This window comes from Schistocerca americana, chromosome 8, assembly GCF_021461395.2.
Source record: "Schistocerca americana isolate TAMUIC-IGC-003095 chromosome 8, iqSchAmer2.1, whole genome shotgun sequence".
NCBI lineage: Eukaryota > Metazoa > Arthropoda > Insecta > Orthoptera > Acrididae > Schistocerca > Schistocerca americana.
Genome location: NC_060126.1, coordinates 194,772,820 through 194,799,965, shown reverse-complemented (window position 1 = coordinate 194,799,965; position 27,146 = coordinate 194,772,820). Strand labels below are relative to the sequence as shown.

Genomic DNA, 27,146 nt, shown 5'->3' with positions numbered 1-27,146 from the left:
CCTAGTGAATGGACACTCAATAATTGGAGAACAAGAGTTAGAATATTAAACCCTTACAGTAATGGAACTGTTCAATAAATAAATGTGGAGAAGTAGCTACATCTTTTCAATAAGGAACCAGATTGGTTTTGTTTACAAAGGTGGTCTGAAAGGCTCTCGACCTGACAGTGAAAATTACAATTTGTTTTCCATACTATTTTAGTTTTATATATTATTTCCTCTAACATTAATAGGCAACTCTTTATTAAGCAGTGCTTCAGTGACATTATTCCATCTATAGGGTGTCCAGTGAAGAGTCCCAATTTCAAAATGAAATACCTTGAAAACAGATCAACAGAGAGCAACAAATGGTATAGTAGTTGTGAAAGCTGTAAGAAGTTATACCGAAGTTTCAAAATAGTTCATAAAGCTGCTAACAGATGGCACTGTAAACACAATACATAGTGCCTATAAATGGTGGGCTGCAGCTCAAACAAGGACAACAACTATACAAAGAAAGATGAGAATATACCTTACACAACCCAAAAACTGGGTGACAAAATGGCACAACTGACCAGTTCAACAAAACACAGTCCTGTTCAGACACAGACACCTTACCAAGAAATGACATCAAAGAGAAAATGACATACACTTTGCACTGTGGAATATCCAACTTAGAGTAAACAATACACTAGATACTTAGGGGTGTTTCTAGATAAACATCTGAACTGGGAGAACCACCTGACCTATCTGCTCAACAAAAGTAGATTGAGACAAAACCTGACAAAACAGATCCAAGGCCATCTTCATGGATGTAATGATCAAACTGCAATACACACATATAAAATATATATGATGATGATTTGAGGTGAGGTGAGGGCCACTCAACATAATGGCTATCAGCGCACTGAAGAAAAGTCAGCATGCCAGTCTCAGAGGTGGGGACAAAGGCTGTCCCCACATGCGGAGCAGTTTATAATGTATTAAAGTCTACCTCCCCCACAAATTTATGGATGAAGCCTGACAGTTCACAAAATTCCAGCACTCTTCTAACACTGAAATCAGCATTGACGAAGATGGTAGGCAGATCTCCATAGAGACTGAGGGCTGCCTAATATCGGTATATAGGACACATGTTGCCAAAATATGTTGAACTGAAAGTGACACCACAAATCTTACAGAGTGGTGGATTCTCCCATTGGAGGAGTAAGACATGAGTTAAGTCCAATGCACAGCCTGGTAAGCAGAGCCTCCTTCCAGCGGTGAGGCTGACATGAAGTCTGCCACACTGTGTGGCCTATTTGAGCAACCGCAGTTTGTTTTCTGTCACCTGCAACCATTCAGTCTCCCACTGACGCATGATGTGTCTGTCAGAAAATGAGATGATGGCATGCAATGGGACGGGGTACTTATGCACAGCACCACTCTAACGTGGTTCCTCAGCGGCTTTGTTGGCTATGTCGTTTTCTGTATCCCAATGTGGCCAGGTACCCAACAAAAGATCACCTCCTTGTCATGGTGTTAAGAGCCGCTTTAAGGAGTCATGGATGAGCTGAATCAGCTGTTCTACTGGATACATTTGGCGAAGTGAGTGCTTGTAGTGCACTAAGCAAAGTGGAATAGACAAGAAGCCTTGTACGGTGATGCCTGTGAATCCTCTCCAGTGCCATCAGAATGCCATATAACTCTGCATCATAACTCATAAATTGTTCCCGAAGATGCACTTTGAAAACACTATCAGGGAAAACAGCAGAATAACTGACAACATTGTCTTGCTGGGATCCATCTGTAAAAACAACAATAAAACTGTGGTACTTACTTGAAACGGCTGAAAACAAAGTTGTAAAAATATAATCTGGAGTTCAAGTTTTCTTGTACCATGTCAAGCGTAATATCACTTTGGGCCTCTGAACGCACCAAGGCGTAAATGTGTTCCATCCCTGGCGTGTATTTGGAGGTCTGATAGATCCAAACCTTTAAGACAGTCAGTAGTATGTATCCCAAATGGCTTGGTCACATTGAGCTGATTCCCTAACAGCCGTTCTAAGGTGGGTTTGACCACTGCACTAAATACCAATGACTGAGGTGACACTGAGATTTTCAGTGCCTGTCGAGCCAAAAGGATATGTCGCCGAATCCAGTGTGGGGGTTCAGCAGCCTCTGCACAAAAACTCTGAACAGTGCTGGTCCGAAAGACTCCAGTTGATATCCAAATGCCCTCATGGTGGACATCGTCTAACATCTTGAGGTAGGAAGTACAGGCTGATCTGCAGACCACGCTGCCATAATCTAAATGTGATCGAACAAATGCCCTGTAAAACTGCTGAAGGCAGGACCTGTCAGCTATCCATGTTTTTCTGCTAAGGCATTTCAAACTATTCAATGACTGGCAGCCCTTTCTTCATAGGTCTTTCAGATGGGGAAGCCAAGTTAATTTCGAGTAAAACAATAAACCCAAAAAGTGCACCAGTTACGTGAAAGTGTAAAATAGTGTTTCCCATTGTGAGCACTGGTTGGTTGAAACTTCAATGAACACAGTTAAAATTAACACATGTAGTCTTTTCTGGTGACAACTGAAAACCAGTTGTCCAAGCCCAGTTTTCCAGCCTCCTAATGGTCAGCTGTAGCTGCCTTGTCGTCGTCATAAGATCAGAGGAAGAGTAGAAGATTGCAAAGTCATCCACAAACAAAGAGCATTTGACAGGGATCCTGACTGCGGAGGGAATGCCAGTGGCAGCGATGGCAAACAATGTGACACAGAGTACACTGCCTTAGGAAACTCCATTCTCTTGAACATAGCAGTCAGACAAGGATTCAACAATGTGGCATCGAATAAGCCGGTCCTCAGGAAAAGATCGGATAAGAAGTGGCAGGCATCCACGTAGTCCCCATTCATGGAGTTGGAGAAGGATGTTGTACCTCCCAGTAGCATCATATGCTTTTTTGAGGTCAAAAAATAAACAAACCAAATGGTTTCAGTGTAAGGACTCCTGAATCGCAATCTCCAGTAGCATTAAGTTGTCAAGGGTGGACTGGCAGCACCTGAAAATGCACTGGGAGCAGCTCAGGTGACGTCGGGGTTCGAGCAGCAAGATGAAGCAGCAGCTGACCATGTGTTCAAGAGTCTTACCCATAAAACTGGTAAGGGCTATACTCTGATAACTGTTAGAGGCGTTATGGTCCTTGCCCAGTTTCCACAATGGAATTAATATTGTCTCCTTCCAAGTCGTGGGGGGTACTGTCCATCAAACCAGATCTGATTGAAACAAGAGAGGAGCTGTGAACTTCAGGGCACAGATGATGAAGCACGGGATAATGGATCTCATCAGATCCTGGAGCAGTGTCTCTGGTTGCAGACAAAGCTGAATCCAGTTCCCACGTGGAGAAAGGAAGGTTGTAGACTTTCTCATCATGCGAGAAGAAATGGGGCTCCTCATCTTCACAGTCCTATGGCACACCTGAAAAGCAGGACCTTGTCTGGATGACATAGTGACAGTAAAAAAATGGCCAGTTAAAACCTGAGCCATGTCCTCTGGTATGTCCACCAAGACCCCATTACTCGATTTACGTGGGCTGCCCTTGCCTGAAATCTGCCATACTGAGTCCCAAACTTGCACAATGGAAGTGGATTGATTAATGGAAGTTGTGAATTCCTTCCACGAAGTCCTCTTCCATTCTTTTATCATTTGCCTCGCATATGCTCTAGCAGATCTGAAGGCATGAAGGTTTTCTGTAGTTGGACGGTGTTTGAAGTTCCGCAGAGCTCTTCGTCTGGCCCTGCTTGCCAATCGACAGTTGTCATTCCACCAAGGTATAGACCCTCTCTGAGGTGGTTACTAAACCAGTGAATGGACTCTGCGGCAGCCTGTTGGATCTCAGAAGTGATATGGGCCAACGTCTCCTGTGCACAAATAAAATAGACCTTAAAAAGACCCTATGGCTGTGGAAAAGTGTGTCATCCAACCCGAGAACAGAAGGCAGATATCCTCAGATTGGACAAGTCGCTCAATCATCCGACCCCTGGAGCAACTGGTAGCCGAGCCTCATAGCACATTGAGTGCACTGAAGTTGGTTGGTTGGTTGTTTGAGGTTAAAGGGACCAAACAGCAAGGTCATCAGTCCCTTGTTTCAAATAGACTCCATTCTGCTAACGGGACATCTCAGTATAGTCAGAAAAATAAAACGGATAAAGGGGAAACGTAAAAGGGCAGTCACGTTGTCATTAGTAAAAACAAATGAGGGAAGTTGGCAAGAGAACGAACCCAACACTATGCTGAAACAGCATAGGCAAGACCACCTGTGACTTAAAAGGTACAACTGCTATAATGCAGAAAGTACGTATGGGAATAGAAAAACTAACCAAGCCTTAAAAAGAAGGGGTAAAAACAGAGTAAAAGGGAAAGAAAAGAGGATTCCGGTCAGGGAGGTGAATCGGGAATCTCTGAACACTGTCTACAGTGGGAGACACCCAAACACTCACCGCCCTGCCCCAACACCAGAGGGAGATTAAAAACTTTAAAACTGAGAATAAAAACCACTCTCCCGGAGGAAACCTAGAACCAGAGAGACCATCCGGGAATCGTCAGCCAACATCAAAGGTAAAGTGTGGGGGAGTCTGTACTTAGCACGCAGAGCCAAAAGAAGGGGGCATTCAACCAAAATGTGGGCCACTGACTGGAAGGCTCCACAACCACATAGCGGGGGTGGCTCATCACGCAAAAGGAAACCATGGGTCAGCCTGGTATGGCCAATGCGGAGACGACACAATGTTGTCGAGTCCTTGCGGGAGAGGCTAAAGGAATAACGCCATGGGCCTGGATTCACCTTAATGGCACGAAGTTTATTAGACAGTGGAGTAGCCTCCCAAGAATTGGCCCATGACTGTGCAAAGTGGGATTTGATGTGAAGCCGTAAATCCGCTGCAGGAGGGGTTACAGAAAACGGGGGGTAAGTAACTGCTCCCCCAGCCAAACGATCAGCGAGCTCATTACCCGGGATACCCACATGGCCCGGGACCCATAGGAAGTCAATGGAACAAGCAGCACGGTGAAGATCAGCGAGATGGTCATGGATGGCAGAGACCAAGGGATGGCGCGAGAAACACCGGTCAATAGCAAGAAGGCCACTCATCGAGTCCGTACATAACAAAACGCGGTTGTGTTGGGATTGTTTAATAAAGGTAAGGGCCCGGGAAATTGCCATCAATTCCGCAGTAAACACCCCACATGAGGGTGGCAGTAGATGATTTTCCGTTCCAACAAAGGACGTGAAGGCATACCCAACATGATCAGCAGATTTAGAGCAATCAGTGTAAAAAACAACAGCATCCCGAAACTCCCATAAAATTTGGCGGAAAAAGGAACGGAACACCACCGGGGGGATGGAATCTTTCGGACTGCGGCGGAGATCCATCCGAATTCGAGGCCGAGGAACTAACCAAGGAGGGGTGGAGGGGAGGGAGCGAGGAAGACAGGACAAAGAAGGAAGCCGAAAATCACGGTTAAGAGACGCAAGGCGCAGCCCAACCGGTAAACCAGCCCGAGGGCGGGAGTCAGGCGGGCGACGTCCATGGTCTGGGAATAGGATAGAATAGGAAGGATGAGCGGGAGAAGAACGGATAGTAAGGGCATAAGACACCAGAAGCTGGGACCGCCGAACAGAAAGGGGGGGGATCCCAGGTTCAACCAGGAGACTATCAACAGGGCTAGTAGGGAAGGCACCGGTGGCCAAACGGATACCACGATGGTGGACTGGATCCAGCAAGTGCAGCGTGGAAGGAGCAGCTGAACCATAAACTTGACAACCATAGTCCAAACGTGACAGAACTAGAGCACGATAAAGACGGAGGAGGAGGGAACGGTCCGCACCCCAGGAGGAGTGGGCAAGGAAGCGAAGGACATTGAGTTTACGGAAACATCCTACCTTCAGGAGTCTGATATGGGGCAGCCAAGTGAGCTTGTTGTCGAAAAGAAGACCTAGGAAACGAAACTGTGGAACCACAGGCAATCTCTGTGCAGCGAGATAGAGCTCTGGATCAGGGTGGACCGTAGTACGGCGACAGAAGTGGACCACCCGCGATTTTAAAGGAGAGAATTGAAACCCGTGTGAGAGGGTCCATGCAGAGGCACGCCGTATAGCCACCTGGAGCTGCCGTTCTGCAGATGGCATCGAGGACGAACTAACCCAAATGCAGAAATCATCCACATACAGGGCAGGGGCGACCAAGGGACCGACAGAGGCCACAAGTCCATCGATAGCAATGAGGAAAAGAAGGACACAAGACAGAACCCTGTGGGATGCCCGTCTCCTGGGACCGTGGAGAACTAAAAGCAGTACCTACTCGAACTCTGAATGACCGATGGATCAGGAACTGGCAGATAAAAATCGGGAGTGGGCCCCAAAGACCCCACTGATGAAGGGTTAGTAAGATGTGATGGCGCCAGGCCGTGTCATAGGCCTTGCGAAGGTCAAAAAACACTGCAACCAAATGGCGGCGCTGGGAAAAAGCCTGCCGAACTGCGGATTCCAAGCGAAGCAAATGATCGATTGGAGATCGTCCCTCTCGAAAGCCACACTGGTAAGGGGACAATAGATCCCGAGATTCGAGGACCCAAGTGAGCCGACGGGCTACCAGCCGTTCAAGTAACTTACAACCAACATTGGTCAAACTAATTGGCCGATAGCTGTCAACAGATAGGGGGTTCTGACCAGGCTTAAGGACAGGAACCACAATGCTATCCCTCCACTGAGAAGGGAAGTCACCCTGGAGCCAGATACGGTTAAACACCTGAAGAAGATGGTGCCGTTGTGGAGCACTGAGATGTTGAAGCAGCTGGTTATGAATGGAATCTGGGCCAGGAGCCGTATCATGAGAAGAAGATAGAGCAGAAAGAAATTCCCATTCAGTGAAAGGTTCGTTGTAAGATTCTGACTCACAATTGGTGAAACATAAGGTGACAGCTTCAGCCTGCTGTTTTTGATGAAGGAAAGCAGCTGGATAGGAGGCCGACGCTGATGCCACTGCAAAATGGGTCGCAAGATGTTCTGCGAGAACTAATGGGTCCGTACAAATGCCATCTGGGAGGTGAAGGCCTGGGAGGGTGGACTGCCGATGGCAACCTTGGAGAGAGCGAAGTGTAGCCCATACCCGTGACAGAGGGACAGTGGAACCAAGGGAAGAAGCGAATCGTTCCCAACATATCCGCTTGCTCTGTTTGATTAAATAACGGGCTTTAGCGCGAAGGCGCTTAAAGGTAGAAAGGCTGGCTACAGATGGGTGCCTCTTAAAGTGTTGCAAAGCTCGACAGCGATCGCGGATGGCAATGGCAATGGCCGTACTCCACCACGGGACTTGCCGACGACGAAATTGTCCAGATGAGCGTGGGACAGCAAGGTTAGCAGCGCGAACAATCGCGTCAGACACGTCACGTAGGACGTCATCAATACAACCCGACAAAGAGGGAGAAAACTCGACCTGTGCAGTATATAGAGGCCAATCGGCGCGGTGGAAAGACCAACGAGGTAACCTCTCCATCGGGGAGCGGGAAGGGAGCATGATAATCAACGGGAAATGGTCACTATCACAAAGGTCGTCGTGTGGCGACCAGTGTAATGAAGGGAGGAGAGAGGGAGAAGAAAGAGAAAGATCAATGGCAGAAAAGGTACCACGACCAGCACTGAAATGAGTAGGGGAGCCATCATTAAGAAGGCACAGGTCGTGGTCTGCAATAAATTGGTCTATAAGAAGACCTCGTCTAGATGGAAAGGCACTGCCCCACAAAGGATGATGAGCATTAAAATCCCCAAGGAGGAGGAAGGGAGGAGGAAGTTGCTGAAGAAGGGTGGTTAAGGCAGCAGGTGTAAGAGTCCTGTCAGGAGGGAGATAAAGATTGCATACCGTGACTGCAGAGTCTAAGTGGACCCTAACAGCAACTGCTTCCAATGTAGTTTGGAGAGGAATCCACGTGCTAGCAATGTCTGTACGGACCAACGTACAAACGCCACCAGAAGCCCGCAAGGGTCCGACCCGATTTCGACAGAAAACACGGAACCCACAGAGGGTCGGTGAGTGAGCATCAGTAAAATGAGATTCCTGGAGAACCACACAAGCTGCTGAGTAGGACGAAAGAAGGGATTTCAATTCCGGAAGGTGACGATAGTAGCCATTACAATTCCATTGGAGAACCACAGAACGATGGTTTAAATGAGAGCTGAACACGCTAAATCCAGTCATACCGCCGGGTCCCCACCCGTCACCGACAAGGAGGGGGCGACATCCATAAACGACAGGTCAGAATCCGGTTGTGAAGCCGGGGAAGGGACCTCCGGTGACACCAGAGGCTCTTTGTCCCGGGACTTATGTTTCTTCTTCTTTTCAGGCTGAGATCGAGGAGGGCTGTGTGGCATAATGGAGCCAGCTGCAGCAAGATCAGGAACAGAAAGAGACCGGGCGACCTGAGGGCCGATAGACCGCGGCTCTCGCGGTCGCCGCGCTGCAGCAGACCTTTGACCTGGAAGGTGCCGGGAAGGGGCATCCCGGGAGAGGCGCCCTTGACCGGCAGACGCCGAAGGAGTGGGACACTTCTCCGGCTGGGGAGGGGGAGCGGCGCCCAGAGGAGAAGGTGTGGGAGCCGCAGGGGAGGGGTGAAGGAGAGGGGTCCGGGACGGGGGTAAGGAAGGGGGAGGAAGGGATGAAGATGTAACCAAGGCGTAACTAGATGTCATGGACACAGGGTGCAATCGTGCATATTTCTTACGGGCCTCTGTGTAGCTTAAACGATCAAGAGACTTATACTCCTGTATCTTTTTTTCTTTCTTATAGACTGGGCAATCTGCTGAACGTGGAGAATGACTACCATGACAATTTACACATACAGGAGGGGGAACACAGGGACTCCCCTCATGGAGTGGACGTCCACAGTCACCACAGAGAGGGTCCTGGGTACAGCGAGAAGACATGTGGCCAAAACGCAAGCACTTAAAACACCGCATAGGAGGTGGGATGTACGGCTTCACATCACAGCGATAGACCATAATCTTAACTTTCTCAGGAAGGGTATCCCCTTCAAAGGCCAGGATAAAGGCACCAGTATCAATACGATTATCTTTAGGACCCTTCTGAACACGCCGAACAAAGTGAACACCCTGCCGTCCGAGATTGTCCCGAAGTTCCTCATCAGTTTGAAGGATGAGGTCTCTGTGAAAAATCACACCTTGTACCATATTTAGAGACTGGTGAGGGGTAATGGACACGGGAATTGTGCCAAGATGGGTACAGGCACGAAGGGCCGCAGATTGGGCAGCCGAAGCAGTTTTTATCAGTAATGAACCCGACCGCATCTTGCTCAGGGAGTCCACTTCGCCGAACTTGTCTTCAATGTGTTCCACAAAGAATAAAGGTTTGACACTGGTGAAAGTATCTCCATCAGTCCTGGTGCAAACTAGATAACGGGGGAAAGGTTTTGCCCCTAGACGACGGGCCTGACCCTCCTCCCAGGGGGTAGCCACGGAAGGGAAGGCCGAAGGGGCAAGAGAAGCAGCACTTGAGGAATCAGTACCACGCAGAGAGACGGCCGCAGAAGAGCGGCCAGAGGTTTGGACCCGTATGCGTTTCATCTGCATAGCGTCCGCCCTGATACCACCCACTCCGATCAGGGGCTCTCCTCACGGGCGCCACCCAGCCACAGCAAGGGCCGTCTGGCACGGCGGCCATTGCCGGGAGTTCCGATGCTCCAGGATGACGAGCAACCACTCCAAGGCATGCATGAGGAGGTCACAGCTCAGGTATCAGAAGTGTGATCCCTGTGTGTTCAGGGGGCTCAACCAAAAGGGTACATAGCGACCCCACCACACGGGCTGGCTACCGTGCTGGCTATGCACCCTAGCATCAGACAACGACGTAGAAGAAAAGGTGGAATGTACTAGGAGGGCACACGTCGGAGACACTAGGTAAGGTGCTCTTCCCCAAATGGCTCACACTACGGAAGAGAAATTTTGGAATGGAGGTCAAACCCCAGAGGGGGACCAAGGAATGCCAAAAGGAGGAGATGATTACGCAACAAAGCCGGAGTGTAAAACCAACAGAACCAGGAGGATAGCGGGGGCCAACATAAGCAAGGACACCAATAGATGGAGAGGAGAGGGCGAGGGGAAAGGGGTATGGAGGGGAAAGGAGGGGAAGGGAAAGGAAATGCAGCCCAGGAGAGAAAGAAGGCTGCAATGGCTCGGGGCCCCGTGCTCGCCACGCACGTATCCACGAAAGAGTTGTGGACCCCCTGGGGGGTGCACTGAAGTTCCCCACAAGGAGAAATGAGCATGGGAGTGCCCAGAAGAGCTCTGTCCGTGCATCTACATCCAAAGAATCATTAGTTGGAAGATGCAAAGAACACACTGTGACATTAAAAGTGCTAGAACTTTCATGGCAATTGCTTGGTAAGAGGAATGGGAGAGGAGTGGCATCTGTCATCAATTGAAACAGCCACGTCACATTTAGCCCTGTCTCTAGTAATATTGTCCTTCCTGTAGAGGTGGTAACCCTGTAATGAAGGTGTTTCAGTGACTTTAAAATAAGCATCTTGTAAGAAGATGCAGAATGGTTCCTCCTGGACCAGGAGCTGTAATTCTTCCAAATGTGAGTGGTATCCATTTAAATTCCACTGCAACACGGAAATCCCTGTGACGGGCCATTGGTTCACAATGGTTGGCCTTTTCTTTCTCCCTTGGAGGTAGTGATAAACCGGGGAGGTCAAGGAGAATGTTATCCAGTTCCCGGCTCTCCATTTCTTCTGACTGGAAGTCCATATCCTCAAAAGCATGGTCCCCATTTGAGAGGGAGAGAGCTCACTGATTCAAAGGTTAACTACCACTTTCTTCAACTTGGAATTCCTTTCTGAAGGACAGTTCTCCTTGTTTATGAGACGAGTTGCTTGCTTGGTTTGAGCAGGTGGCTTTGTAGGCTTCTGATGGTGGGCAGTGGTATGTGGCTTAGGTGGTAAGCCCATCGCTGATGGCTTCCATATGATTTTTGTTTGAAGTTTAACGTTTCCCCCACATACACCGACAAGTGCATGTGCTTGTATCAAAATTTGTGGTCTGAGTTTGTGTGGAGGCATCACACTTAGTGATTGGCGTCTTAAGGGCTGATGCAAAATAAGGAGCAAAAACCGGAGGTTGCATAACTTTGAGAGCTTTTTTTAGCTGCACCATAGGGTGTGTGTCTCTTGACTTTCAACTCTTGAATTTTCCTTTCTTCATTGAAACATCACACATTCTGCTCGACACTGGCTTTTTTTTTTTTTTTTTTTTTTTTTTGGGCGCACAACTTCAATGGTCACTAGCGCCCAGACTACGTTAGGAATGCACCACGAGGCACAAGTTTAAAACAGCAACTAAAAGGGAAAACACGATAAAAGACAGATTGACAGGCATAGGATTAAAAAAGCAGCATAATCAAATGTCCTTAGACAGGTTTGTCAAGTTGATAAAACAAAGAACGCGAGCAGCTGCTCCTGGGTCATCCGCTAAAATGGCATCTAGAGTATATAGCAGGCCAAGATCAAGACACAGTGTATTAAAATCTGGACAGGACATTAAAATGTCGCGGACTGTCAGCAATTGCCCACATGGGCAGAACAGCACCGGCGCAGCCGTCAGCAGATGGCGATGGCTGAACTGGCAGTGTCCAATTCGTAACCGGGCCAAAACGACCTCCTCCCGCCGAGAAAAGCGTGAGGAGGACGTCCAAGCCGCGGGAAGAGGTTTCAAGACCCGAAGCTTGTTGTCCGTAAGTGCAGCCCAATCGGCATGCCACAGCGATAAAATGCGCCAACAAATGACCCTGCTACAATCTGATGAAGGGACACAACAAGAAGCTGTCCGAGGCTGGAGGACCGCAGCTTTGGCCACGGCATCTGCAGCTTCGTTCCCAGGGATACCGACATGGCCAGGAACCCACATAAAGCTAACCGGAGAACCGTCATCCACCAGCTGCTGAAGAGAGCGTTGGATCCGGTGCACAAAAGGGTGAACCAGATACGGATCACTGAGGCTCTGGATGGCGCTCAGGGAATCGGAGCAGATTACATAAGCAGAATGTCAGTAGCGGCAGATGTAAAGAACAGCCTGGTAGAGGGCAAAGAGCTCAGCTGTGAAGACTGAACAATGGCCATGGAGCCGGTATTTGAAACTTTGTGCCCCGACAATAAAAGAACACCTGACCCCGTCATTGGTCTTAGAGCTATCTGTATAAATGAAGGTCATATTAATGAACTTCGAACGAAGTTCGACAAAACAGGAATGGTATACCGAACCGGGGGTAACCTCCTTTGGGAGCGAGCTGAGGTCAAGGAGAATGCGAACCTGAGCCTGGAGCCAAGTTGGCTTGTGGCTCTCGCCCACTCTAAAGGTTGCAGGGAGTGAAAAATCAAGGTGTTGAAGGAGGCGACGAAAGTGAACTCCAGGAGGTGGCAGGGCAGAGACATATAACCCGTATTGACGGTCAAGAGAGTCGTCAAAAAAGGAACGATAAGACGGGTGGTCGGGCATTGACAGTAGCCAACAGGCATACCGACAAAGCAGTATATCGCACCGGTAGGTGAGTGGCAATTCACCGGCTTCAGCAAGAAGACTCTCGACGGGACTAGTATAAAACGCTCTGATCGCAAGACGTAAACCCCAATGTTGTATGGAGTTGAGGCAGCGTAAGATGGACGGCCGTGCAGAGGAGTATACGAAGCTCCCATAATCCAGCTTGGAGCGGACGATTGACCGATATAGGCGAAGTAGGACGGTTCGATCCACTCCCCACGACATAACACTGAGAACACTGAGGACATTTAGAGAATGGGTACAACGGGCAGCCAAATATGACACTTGTGGAGACCAGCTAAGTTTCCTGTCAAATATAAGACCTAAAAATTTTGTTGTCTCCACGAATGGGAGAGCAACGGGACCGAGTCGTAAGGACGGTGGGAGAAACTCTTTGTAGCACCAGAGGTTAATACAGACCGTCTTCTCGGCAGAAAAACGGAAGCCATTGGCGACACTCCAGGAGTAAAGACGGTCAAGAGAACGCTGAAGACAGCGCTCCAGGAAACATGTACGCTGCGCGCTGCAATAGATGGTAAAATCGTTCACGAAAAGGGAGCCTGATACATCAGCTGGGAGGCAATCCATTATTGGATTGATCACTATGGCGAAGAGAGCTCAAAACTGAGGCCTGTGGCACCCCATTCTCCTGGCGAAAGGTGACTGACAGGACAGAACCCACACGTACCCTGAACTGTTGATCCATTAAAAAGGAACGAATAAAAAGAGGGAGGCGACCGCGAAGGCCCCATGTATGCATGGTGCGGAGAATGCCCGCCCTCCAACAGGTGTCGTAAGCCTTCTCCAAATCAAAGAACACAGCCGCGGTCGGGCGCTTCCGCAAGAAGCTATTCATAACGAAGGTCAACAAGGTAACCAGATGGTCAACAGCAGAGCGGCACCTACGAAATCCACATTGTACATGGGTAAGTAGGCGTCGAGATTCAAGCAGCCAAACCAAACGAGAGTTAACCATTCGCTCCATCACCTTAAAGACACAGCTGGTAAGCGAGATGGGTCGATAACTGGAAGGCAAGTGCTTGTCCTTCCCCGGCTTAGGAATCAGTACAACAATACACTCGCGCCAGCATGTGGGAACATGTCCCTCAATCCAGATGTGATTATAAGTACGAAGAAGGAAACCTTTACCTGCAGGAGAAAGGTTCTTCAGCATCTGAATATGAATAGAATCAGGCCCTGGAGCGGAGGACCGTGACCGGGCAAGTGCATTTTCGAGTTCCCGCATGGTGAAAGGGGCATTATAACTTGCACGATTCGAGGAGCGGAAATTAAGTGGCCTAGCCTCCTCTGCCTGTTTTCGGGGGAGGAAGGCAGGGTGGTAATGAGCGGAGCTCGAAACCTCTGCGAAAAAGCGGCAGAAGGCATTGGAGACATCCTCAGGGGCCACAAGGACGTCATTCGCGACCGTCAAGCCAGAAACTGGTGAGTGGACCTTAGTGCCAGATAGCCGGCGCAGGCTACCCCAGATAACAGAAGAAGGAGTAAAACTGTTGAAGGTGCTTGTGAAAGCAGCCCAGCTGGCTTTCTTGCTTTCTTTAATAATACGACGGCACTGCGCACGTAATCGTTTATAATTGATACAATTCGCCACTGTAGGGTGGCGTTTTAAAGGTGCGTAAAGCACGTCGACGAGCACGTAAAGCGTCTCTACATGCTGCGGTCCACCAGGGGACCGGTACGCGACGTGGAGAAGAAGTAGTGTGAGGGATGGAATATTCAGCAGCAGTGAGAATGACTTCCGTGAGGTGTGCGACCTGACTATCGCAGCTTGTGAAGGTTTGATCCTGAAAGGTCGCCCTGGAAGAGAAGAGCCCCCAGTCTGCTTTGGAGATGTTCCAACTAGTTGAGCACAGAGAGGGGGTATGATGCAGGAGATGGATAACACACGGGAAGTGGTCGCTTGAATATGTATCAGAAAGGGCATACCACTCAAACCGGCGTGCAAGTTGGGTAGTACATATAGAGAGGTCTAAATGGGAATAGGTGTGAGATGTGTCCGAAAGAAAAGTAGGGGTGCCAGTATTGAGGCAGACAAGATTGAGCTGGTTGAAAAGGTCTGCTAATAGGGAGCCCCTCGGGCAGGATGCTGGAGAGCCCCAAAGGGGATGGTGGGCATTGAAGTCTCCAGTTAACAAAAATGGTGCAGGTAGCTGAGCAATAATTTGCATCATGTCTGCCCTGGTAACGGCAGACGACGATGGAGTGTAAACGGTACAAATGGAAAATGTAAAAGTGGGGAGAGTAATTCGGACGGCAACTGTCTGCAGGCCGGTGTGCAATGTGATGGGATTGTAGTAAATATCATCCCGGACCAGCAACATAACCCCTCCATGAGCCGGAATACTTACCACAGAGGGTACGTCAAAACGCACAGAGGTGTAGTGTGCCAAGGCAATTTGATCGCATGGGCGTAGCTTCGTTTCCTGGAGGGCTACGACAAGCGGACGGTGCAAGCGGAGCAGCAACTTTAAGTCCTCTCGGTTGGAGCGAATGCTGCGAATATTCCAGTGAATAAGTGCCATCGTAAGAAGAAAAGGAAGATGAAAGAAGGGGTCACCTCGAAGGCCGCTGAGGGCCTGGCTTCGAGCGAGCACTGCCGCCGCTATCAGTAGGTGGACAATCATCGTCCATTGGTTCTATAGGTTCATCGGCCATCCTGTTAAGATGGCCGGGAGGGGGAGCGTCCTCTGCAGGTGAACGGCCAGATGTTCGGCTACCAGCAGTGCGGCCAGGCGAAACGGATGACGGCCTGGGACGGCAACCGCTGGATGGCGCAGGAGAAGAAATGCGCCGTGGCAGAGAAGGAGAAATGTGCTTCTTATGAGCCTTCCTGGAAGGTCGTTTAGTGGAAGTACTGGTCGACGGCTGGGAGTTCGAGGTACGTAGGAAGTCTGCATGGGACGGTTCCTTCTTGAAGGCCCGTGCATCTGACTTCTGGGTCTTCGTCTTGGCAGAAGCTGATGAAGGTGCTTGTGTCGGAGGGGTGACGGGAGGAAGAGGAGATGTCGACTGCGCGATCTTAGCACTGGCCGAACGGACAACCGTGGTGCTGAATGTCAGATCGCATGTCTGCGTCGCCACCTCCCTGGTAGTCTGAGGAGAAGCGAGGACAGTACTGTATTTCCTCGCTGGGAGCAGCGTGGGCTTCCTACTAGCAAATAGCTTGCGAGCAGCCGAGGTGGACACTTTCTCTTTGACCCGAATTTCTTGGATCCAGCGTTCTTCCTTGTAGATGGGACAGTCGCGGGAGGACGCTGCATGGTCACCCTGACAGTTCACATGAGGAGACGGAGGTGGACAGTCACCCTCATAGGCATCCCTGCCACAAGTGACACATTTAGCCGCATTGGAACAAGACTGGCGAGTGTAATTAAAACGCTGACACTGGTAGCAGCGCGTAGGTGTCGGGACATAGGGGCGAACAGAAATAACCTTGTAGCCCGCTTTGATACGCGACAGCAGCTGAACACTATCAAAGGCCAAGAGAAGTGTCCGGATCGGTACAAGGTCATTGTTGACCTTTTTCATGACCCTATGGACAGCCGTCACGCCCTGCTCAGCGAGGAAAGACTGAATCTCCTCGTCAGTCAATCCGTCGAGTGATCTAGTATATACCACACCACGAGACGAATTCAAAGTGCGGTGAGCCTCCACCCGGACAGGGAACGTGTACAGGAGTGTGGCCCGAAGCAGTTTTTGTGCCTGAAAGGCACTCTCAGTTTCTAGTAACAAGGTACCATTACGCAATCTGGTACAAGACTTGACAGATCCGGCTATGGCATCTACGCCTTTCTGGATAACAAAAGGGTTGACAGAGGAAAAATCCTTTCCGTCCTCAGATCAAGAAACTACGAGGAACTGTGGGGCAGGTGGTAGTACTTTTGTCACTGGTGGCTGGTCAAGTTTCAGTTTGTGGGCAGAAGTCGAGAGAGAAGAAGAAGAGAAATCCATTGCGGAGGAATCCCCCATGATTGCCAGCGTCTCCGATGGCGCGCTCCTTCCTTGTGGGGACCCTCTCAGAGGGCACTCCCGCCTTAGGTGAATGTTTACACCTCAGGTCACACCTCCCGAGAAACAGACAGAGGGACCAATCGGCATGGTCAGAGGGTATCAGCTCAGGCAATCACCCCTCCCTGGGCCTGGCCTTTACCAGGGGGTACGTGCGTGCCTTACTTGTCTACCCAGGGCGGGGAATTACGCGTTACCCCGTCACCGGCTACGCTTGCGAACGCGTGGGTCGGCCTTCAGGCGCGCACAGGGAGGAAGGAAGAAGAGGAAAAAGAAGAGAGAGAGGGGGAGAGAGGACAGACTGTCTCAAATGCCGAGGCGGAGACCAGAGAAGGCAAGGAGAAGAAGGCAAGGAGAAGAAGGCAAGGAGAAGAAGGCAAGGAGAAGAAGGCAAGGAGAAGAAGGCAAGGAGAAGAAGGCAAGGAGAAGAAGGCAAGGAGAAGAAGGCAAGGAGAAGAAGGCAAGGAGAAGAAGGCAAGGAGAAGAAGGCAAGGAGAAGAAGGCAAGGAGAAGAAAGCAAGGAGAAGAAGGCAAGGGAAAGAGTAAGGAAGACAGTGAGATGGAGAAGAACAAAGAAAGGAACCAACCAAAAGAAGGAAGAAACGAGAAGAAGTGAAAAACCAAAATGACCTCAAATATAGGTCGTGGAACTGTCCGTCTCCGGACGCAGGTGCTAACTATCCCCTTGAGGAGGAGGGACTCCTTTTAGTTGCCTCTTACGACAGGCAGGAATACCTCGGGCCTATTCTAACCCCCGGACCCGCAGGGGGGTCGACACTGGGTGATCCCTGTAGCTGTTTCACATTTCAGAGGAAGTGTACAAGAATTTCCTGATTCATGAGCTGAGCCTCCGCAATTGCCACACATAGCCCTCCCATTACATCCCATAATAGTGTGACCAAATCTTTGTCGTTGGAAGCATCGCACTGGGTTAGGAACTCACAGGCGAACCTTAAGACAGATGTACCCTGAAAGAATATGTTCAGGTAATTCTTGAGTACTAAATGTTACAATAAATGTTGCAGATTTGTCCAATTTACCATTGACTCTTTTCATATAGCTCTGCACTTCTGTGATGCCCATATTTTTCCATTCTTCATTAAACTCCACAGGGTCCACTTCCATTATATTGGAGCAGGTACCCACGTACCTACTAAAATTGAGGTTACTATGCAACTCAGCCTTGACTGGGTAGCCACCGAATGCCTTACATCCCAGACGCTTAGATACTTGGTTTACTTAGCAGTTTCGAACTAGAAGTGTTCCATTTTTAGGGACTCAGCAATACCTTCCAATATCTTGTAAATATAGAAAAGGGAGACCTTTTAAAAGGTTCCCGTTGTTCTCTTGATTACAATGAAAGTGCTATGGCATACTAATGCCCTGTTACTATGATTCTGAGACTTCTTTTTGGGAGGTTTGACCAACTGAGCTCTCTTTGATGAGTGGGGGTAGGTGCTACTTGACGATACACTTGTCCTGTCAGGAGTAGAAGTTTGATGAGACTGTTCCATATGGATCCTACGAGATACTAGGGAAACAACTGTCGAACCAGGAAGAGCGTACAACGAGGGAGGGTGAGTGGGTGGCAGGTGACCCAGAGGTTGCTGCTAGAGACTATTTTACCTCAACAGCCATTCTCCTCACAGCATACCTTGAGGTTGAGGCTTTTTTCTTTTTTCCTTTCTTTTTTTCTGCAGGTGTGTACCTTACTCATGGTCCAGGCGGTGAAGCCAAGACCCCCATTCTCCAAAACACACAACATTCCACCACTGTGCCTCATAAGGGTCACTGAAGTACTCCTGGAACTTATGGCAACAGAGGACCGGTGGCTCTTACCAGTCCCCAGTTCAGGAACCCAGGGTCGCCAAGCCCATACCCAGCAACCAAATGCTGAGCCCCTGGGGGGAAAATATACATGAGATTTGTACTAGAGTGTGCAGTCACCCCTCTGGGAGGAATACAAGCAAACATTGCAGAAAAACAGTACAAAACCAAGAGAAGAGTGCAATGGACAATAACAAAGCTACCAACCATTACACAAAGTCTACCAAATTATTGGACACACAACCTTATTTTTTTATTCATATGACCGGTTTCGGTTCATCCAGAACGATCTTCAGACCCGATATTTCAGTTACTGATGAACCGAAACAGGTCATATAAATAAAAAAAATTTGCAATCAAGACGGATTATAAGTAACATTATACAATCACTGATTGCTGCTATCCCATCAGACATTGTTTGTTTTTGCAAAACACACAATACTCTCAAGGACTAGATCCCCAAGCACTGGAGTCGACATGTGATAAATCATACTACACTGGTGTCCAAAATTAAAGCAACAAGCCTCTGTCTCCCACTCCTGTGTCTAATTCATGAGATAATCATATAAACTGTCAACAGATGTCCATACAATCATGTTCTGCATGGTACATGGCATTCTCATATGGTACATGGTATTCTCGCCAATGGACGACCACACCAACAATGATGTCGGGGCACCTCTCAAATGGAATAGTGTTTGCTGGATAGTCCCACATTCACTATCACTGTGTGCACGGTCACAGATTGTGCAGTATGACACAGAGAAGACACTGATCAGGCTCTTTGTGGTGGAAGTCCATGGGAGGAATGGAAGCAGGACAGTCACAAACTGATGTCGCCCAATGGCTTAATGTGATTCGTTCTGTTGTTTACCGGATGTGGCAACAGTTTAGAGAGATCGAAATTGTTTCATGAAGACCAGGGCAGGGCTGACCATTTGTAACATCAGAAAGAGAAAACCATCATTTGGACGTAAGTGTATGACAATACTGCTTTAGTACTGCATGGCAAATGGCATCTGACCTCAAAGCATACATTGGATGTGTTGTAGTGAGACAAACGGTGTACAGAAGGCTTTGGCAGAGTGTTCTTTATTGTTGGAGACCTACCGCTTGCGTACCTCGAACAGTGGGTCAATATGAGTCCTGATTTGGTCAGGACAATGACTCTTAATGGAATTGCATCTGAAGGGATTGTAGAACATGATTCCAGGACCCAACCATCGTGGAAAGACACCGATATCGAGGATGATTCCAAATGGTGTGGGCAGGGATTAACCACTCAAACATATCTTCATGAAATTGTACAGTTAAATCGGCAAGGTTTAACTTCTGTTAGGTATCACGACGAGGTCTTGGGACCTCGTGCAGTTGCTGCGAGGTGCTGTGGGTCCAGATTTTGTATTTCTGGACGATAATGCTCAACCTCACAGAGCAAGTGTGGTTGATGTTTTCTTGGAAACAGAATATACTGCACGCATGGTACAGCCTGCTCGCTCTGCCGATCTGAATCTCACAGAGCATGTCGGATACACTAGGGACAAAGGCTGCATCACATCAGCATCCACCAACCACTCTCCAAGACTTGCAAGCAGTGCTGCAGAAAGACTAGGTGTTACTGCCTCAACATGAGATTGAGGACATCATTCACAACATGCCCCATCGTTTGTCAGGCCTCTATTATTGCCAGATATGGTCCAGGGTGTGTACGTGGAAAAGGAAAAAAATTCCCTGATTTACTTGTTACAAAATATATTTTCTCCTGGGTGAAAATACACTTTTCCGTGGTAAGTGACAGCATACTTCCTCTCGGAAGTGTACAAGTTATCAATCCTTTGAATGGCTATGGTTTTATACACCAGCGTAGAATTTCTCAGCACTTTAGAAAATGAAACTCAAGGAAAAAAATAATAATCACATTTTGGAAAGATCTTTGATGTACAACAACATGTACGCTGTATATTTTTGTATTACAAAAGTATAAATCCAAATTCCACCAAACACCGCATGTTACTTTCTGAAGCATTAAAATCGAGACTGCAATGCTCTTTTGTAAGCCAGTGATAGCTCATGTCATGTGATCTCGCCAGACGATGGCAGCAGATATTCAAAGTACACAACACGTGATTTACTCAGTGAATAGCATCACTGTTAAGTTGCGTGAACACACAAATAGGAAAAGTTAATGGATTACATTAATATACATATTGTTGCTACAAGAAAAGCAAAGTTTTCACATATAATATTGGTCTCTAAGATTTGTGGGGATCTAGAACCACTGGCTCACCCCCTAAAAGTATCGATATCCTACCACAGCGAGAACAACATATCTAAGCCAGATCAGTTCTCTGTAGTACGCGCTCATGCTACATGCATTGTGTATACACTGCGAGAGTAAAAATATTCATAGTAAGTGATGGGAGTGCGAGTGATTATTGTCGTAATTAACTCGCTCGCTCACCACTACCTATAGATTAATATGCTGCAAGAGAAGTTAAGCTTGCACATATAATGTTGTTCTTTATGCACATGTTACACTTTAAGATACATCATACAAATGTGCCAGTAAAATGTTTAATAACGATAAATGTCTGATCTGGGCTCGAAATTCTTCTAAATGGCTCGTCCTCAAAGAGTTGATTTTTAAATAAGAGTCAAACACTCTGTGATTTAAGAAATTCATTGTACATTATTTTGTGTAAAAGGAAATTTCCTTTGAAAGTACAGCCTAGTTTACACGACGACATTGGGTTGCGCTACTCGTTCCGTGGAATGAGTTGCAAGTAAATGGTTTCATATGTGACTGTAGACACGGCAACACCAGTATACACTTCAGTTTCGTCGTTTTGTGGGTCCCTGAGTCGTGTCTGAAATGAAAGTTTTGGTAGCAACACGATGCACGAGTTGTGATGGAGTTAAAGCTTTTTGCGTGGAATCACTGCACAAGAAAAAAATAAGAAACATGTTATGACTCGTGACTGGATGAAGGAAAGACATCAGCTCTGTTGTTCAGCACCCTTGCTGAAATCGTGCATGAAGCACTTTCACCAGAGCTGATATTACATATCACATTGCATGCATTACAATCGAGAACACTCGTCATGCTATAAGACGCAGTTGTAGTTGGTGATGACGCCTTTTCATTAACACCAGCAGTTATTAACATTAACAGAAATAATTATTGACATTAACAGCAATAATTATTCGAATCAGGCTGCATTAAGAAGAGAATGGTTTGCAAACTACTCTCTTGAAGATAGATCTGAACATGGGCAATATTTCAAAATCCTGACATATGTGAAAAAGGAGCACTGCAGCGACATTTTAAATAGATGAATATTGAATACAGAAGGCAGCTTCTTGAATTTGTATAGCCTTCTCTCCTGTCAACAATATTGCTTAACAAAGAGTTGGCCAAATTGAACAATGGGATTTCAGTCTTGTAGACGAGAGCATTGCCACAGCTAGAATTACACTTGCTTGTATTTTTCTTAATTCAGTTGTATATGTGCTCCTAACTCAATAAATTTTGCCCTGAAGCTCAGATATTGTCAAACCATCTACGTTATGATCACACATAACGGACTCAGTGGCAGCAATATGTTGATTATTTTTGTAATCAGCACCACTGAAATCCCACCTATGCAAAGCATAGATATCCAAAAAGCGAACATTATTCTCCGTCCCACACCTCATATTTCAGTTTGTCTACAATCTACGAACACACATAACCTCAAAACCTCGTGCAACTAGTGTCGCCAAAGTTGCAACACCTTGAAAGTGTTTAGTTTCACTAACGAGTTGCGCAAATGCGCAGCGCACATGCGCAGTGGCCAGTAGCGCAGTTGCCTGCAGCCTAGTGTCATCATGTAAACTAGGCTTTACACGACAACACTAGGTTACAGGCAACTGCGCTACCGGCCACTGCGCAGCCGCTGCACGTTTGCCCAACTTCTTGTCAGTTCATTACTGCACCTAGGTTTCAAAACAAAATAAAGAAACATACAAACATTGCTAGTGTTCTGTTCTCTCTCTATTTGCTACACATGTATGATGTCACCTATCACAACATGCGCAAACTAACTGAAGAGAGGAAATACACACACAGTTTGGAAATATGGAAGCGTCCGATCCCGCCCGTCTGCTTTGACCCATGACATCACAAATATGGCGGAAACAAAAAAACACACACACACACTTTCCACAAGAAGCCTATTGACACTAACGGGACAAGCGCGGGAAATGGGGTGTTTTGGGTGGGGGGCAAACTAAATATAAACAAATTTAGATGCCTTGCGTAGCTAAAACGTGTAAGTGAAGACAGCCATGCATGAATACCCACCCACCTCCCCAGGGGTCGTAACCCCTGCAACCCATAGAAGATGAAGAAGCTCCAGAAGCTGATTAGTGTTTTTTGTCTTTTTTTAAAAAAAATAATCTCACGGGATAGAACGAACAGATCAGAAAGATAAGTATAATAAACTAAAACAGAAATTGGAGGAAACAGATAATTAAAATAAGTAGTAAGTGTTTTTAAATTAAAAAAAAAAAATCTCACGAGATAGAACGAACAGATCAGAAAAGTAAATAAAAAAAGATAAAACAGAACTGTAGACAGCCACACTCAAACCAAACTCCGCGCCGTCATGACGTCACACACGACAACACCCTTACGTCACGGGTCAAAGCCGGCGCGCGGGATCGGATGTTTCTGTCGACCCCACAGTTTTCATAGTTTATTTGCAAAACATGAATGAGTCTTTTGGTGGGGGGGCACACTTGCATTCCTCCTGTGCGTTAATTGACTTAGTCAGGGAGTTGTGGACTCACTTTAAAACGAAGTCAGTCTCCACACAATTTTCAGGGTGACCCTAAGTTTATAGTAATATTTGCCTGCTTTGACTCATGACATAACTGTGTTGTGTGACAGCATGGTCGTGCAGCACATTTGAAATGGATCATGTTTCCTGAGGATATGTTGGAGTGTTGAGTGGCACTCTTTAGTTTGGAGTGTTTTCGTTTGTACATGGTTTGAGATTTACTGCACGGTACTGCTTCAGCACTGATTTTAAGATTAATACTGGCCATATCTGTGGCAGTTTGATTGGTTGATTGGGGGGAAGGGACCAAACAGAGGTCATCAGTCCCATCAGATCAAGGAAGGATGGGGAAGGAAGTCAGCTGTACCATTTAAAAGGAACCATCCTGGCATTTGCAGAAGCAATTTAGGGAAATCACACAAAACCTAAATCAGGATGACCAGACACGGGCTTAACGCATCGTCCCCCCAAATGCGTGTCCAGTGTGCTAACCACTGCGCCACCTCGCTTGGTGTGGCGGTTTGTTACCGATTTATTTGTATGTTGGCAGTTTTGGGCAATAGATATGGTTTCAAGTTCAGAATTATTAGTGCAATGTATATCTTTATGGATGGAGATCTAACTATATGTCTCACTTTTTAAGTTACGGATATGGCAACAAAGTTCAAGAGTACGTCACTGAATTCTGCAATGGGGGATGAAATGTTGATCATCACTAAATTCCTGCGATTGCTTGGTCTAATTGCAGAAATACGGAAGCGTCCGATCCCACCCGTCTGCTTTGACCCATGACGTCACAAATATGGCGGAAACAAAAACAAACATACACACTTTCCACGAGAAGCCTAATGACACTAACAGGACAAGCGCAGGAAATGGGATGTTTTGGGTGGGGGGGAAAACTAAATATAAACAAATTTAGACGCCTTGCGTAGCTAAAACGTGTAAGTGAAGACAGCCATGCATGAATACCCACCCACCTCCCCAGGGGTCGTAACCCCTGCAACCCATAGAAGATGCTTCAGTAGCTGATTAGTGTTTTTTGTCTTTTTTTTTAAAAAAAAATCTCACGGGATAGAACGAACAGATCAGAAAGATAAATATAATAAACTAAAACAGGAATTGGAGGAAACAGATAATTAAAATAAGTAGTAAGTGTTTTTAAATTTTAAAAAAAATCTCACGAGATAGAACGAACAGATCAGAAAAGTAAATAAAAAAAGATAAAACAGAACTGGAGACAGCCACACTCAAACCAAACTCCGCGCCGTCATGACGTCACACGAGACAACACCCTTACGTCACGGGTCAAAGCCGACGCGTGGGATCGGACGCTTATTTCGACCCCACTTCATGTACTGTAAGCAATTAGGGGTCGACAGAAGCGTCCGATCCCACGCGTCGGCTTTGACCCGTGACGTAAGGGTGTTGTCATGTGTGACGTCATGACGGTGCGGAGTTTGGTTTGAGTGTGGCTGTCTCCAGTTCTGTTTTATCTTTTTTTATTTACTTTTCTGATCTGTTCGTTCTATCTCGTGAGATTTTTTTTGTAATTTAAAAACACTTATTACTTATTTTAATTATCTGTTTCCTCCAATTCCTGTTTTAGTTTATTATATTTATCTTTCTGATCTGTTCGTTCTATCCCGTGAGATTTTTTTTTAAAAAAAAAAAGACAAAAAACACTAATCAGCTACTGAAGCATCTTCTATGGGTTGCAGGGGTTACGACCCCTGGGGAGGTGGGTGGGTATTCATGCATGGCTGTCTTCACTTACACGTTGTAGCTATGCAAGGTGTCTAAATTTGTTTATATTTAGTTTGCCCCCCACCCAAAACATCCCATTTCCCGCGCTTGTCCTGGTAGTGTCATTAGGTTTCTTGTGGAAAGTGAGTGTGTGTGTTTTTGTTTCCGCCATATTTGTGACGTACGTCATGGGTCAAAGCAGACGGGTGGGATCGGACACTTCCGTATTTCCCATGAAGTGTCATGTTTCTTAAGAGGATATGGGATTGACCAAAGTCATTCCATCTCAGACCAGTAAGTGAAGTATGTATATTTAATATGTAAGGTCTGAGTGTTTATGTGCAAATCTAAGTGTGTCTTGTATTTCAAAATTGGTGTGAATTCAATTTTTTTTAATGAATTTTTCGATTGTGCTGTCAGTTGTATGTAATTATGCTGGGATGGTAGGTAGTTTGTTTTACCTAATTTAGTGTGGTTAGGTTTTTGATATAAGGTGTAAGACTAAGTTCAGGTGTTGCAATATCACATACTCCAGTAGTTATGTGGGTCAAATGAAGTGTCTGATATGATATTTGTAGAGTTGTTTGTGGTTTTATGGTATCATGGATTTCATTTGTGATGTATAGATCAAGAGAAATTTACAGTACCAGGTTTTGGCACAATGTGTTGGTTCATGGTATCATGTACTGCCATCTATATAGATCAAGTGAAATTACCAAGACCAGTGTTTTTCTTTATTATTGAGGATTGCGTTTGTTAGATTTTCGAGTACATATATGTTTATTAATGTCTTCATTATCAGTATTGACATGTTCTTAGCTTGACCTGCCCAAAACCACATAATTCACATTGTTGTTTTATTTTTGTGTTCGAATTTGTAATGGATGACGTCATGTTTGCAACACTGTAGAGCTCGAAATATAGGTTTCTTGCAGTTACTGATCAAAGCTGAAGGGTGGTACCACAATGTTCAGTTATTCCGCTTTAAACATATGCAAATCACAGTCAGAGTTGGGGGGAGGGGGGGTAGGAGGCGACAGAAAAAAATCTGTAGGAGCAGTATGATGACTGATATTCAGTCACCCATCCAACATGCTACACTACATGGCAAGTATGGACAGAAAAAAAAAAAAAAAAAAAACAGCTTCAGCACTTACTTGTGGGATAGTCATCGCGTGGTGATCCACAATGCTAAATATAGTTTTCCAGCCTCCATCTTGAAGTTCAACCCATTTCTGAATAGCACCAAAATAATTCCCTAAGTGGATTGCACCTGTTGGTTGTATTCCAGAAAATACTCGCTGCTCTGGGCATTCTGGCTCCTAAAACAAACGTCACAAGAATCTTAATAGATAGCTGGGAATGACATAAGCACAACAGTTCAAGCACTAGTGGCCCTGTGTCTCATACAATTCTCAAACATAATACTGGTCATTTAACATCTCTTGTCCATCTCAACTGTTGGAGAGAAAATGCTGCTCCATATGTTACCGTTACCAAATTCTTTTATTTCCACTGTTTTATCCTTGTCTACTTATACGTAACATTTTTTCTACATATCAAAACGATGTGTCACAAACCGGCAAATTTTTCACAGCACGTATTAATCGTGCACATGTTTGCGTTTACACGTCACCACAAATGGAAATTCTTGCGCTATGTACAACGTATTGCTGAAACAATACATTATACACTATAGCATGCCACAAAAAAATAATACAGTAATAAATACCCTTACGCGCCTTTTTGGAAGCAAACAACCTGCACTGCGTAAAGTAAAATTGTCCCTTGTCAACTGTGACAGTGTACGAACGAAAACATATCAACTTAAACACAAAATTTCTCGTAAGAATCATTATCTAAATAACATTGCCTTTACTTTGTGTCCCCTCTTTTGCTATACAGCTACTTCCACTTCAACACACACAACCCGCCACCACTTGCCGAAAGCACGGAAACAGCAACTCTCGAAATAATTACACAGTCAACTAATCGATAGAACATTCACTAGAGTGGCTGATCGCAAGCGATATCACCTGCAGTCGATCGTTTTACTTCGACCCCGACACGCACGAGTGATTCCCATACACCCGCAACGAACTGTCAGGGCAGATATTTGCACATATGTCTGTGCATGCAATAAATCACTGTAAAGGCCCG

At 46.6% G+C, this 27,146-nt stretch overlaps 1 protein-coding gene across 1 annotated transcript in view; it reads right to left on the bottom strand.

Moving 5' to 3' along the window:
• LOC124544784 (tryptophan--tRNA ligase, mitochondrial) overlaps positions 1-26,938 on the bottom strand; it is a 65,277-nt gene extending 38,339 nt beyond the window's left edge. Inside the window, exons 1-2 of the mRNA XM_047123467.1 lie at positions 26,729-26,938; positions 26,144-26,308 (exon numbers count right to left, since the gene is read on the bottom strand). Coding sequence (XP_046979423.1) covers positions 26,144-26,308; positions 26,729-26,842 — 279 coding nt within the window. The 5' untranslated portion in view covers positions 26,843-26,938. The remainder of the gene's footprint in view (positions 1-26,143; positions 26,309-26,728) is intronic.
• Positions 26,939-27,146: the final 208 nt, after the last annotated feature.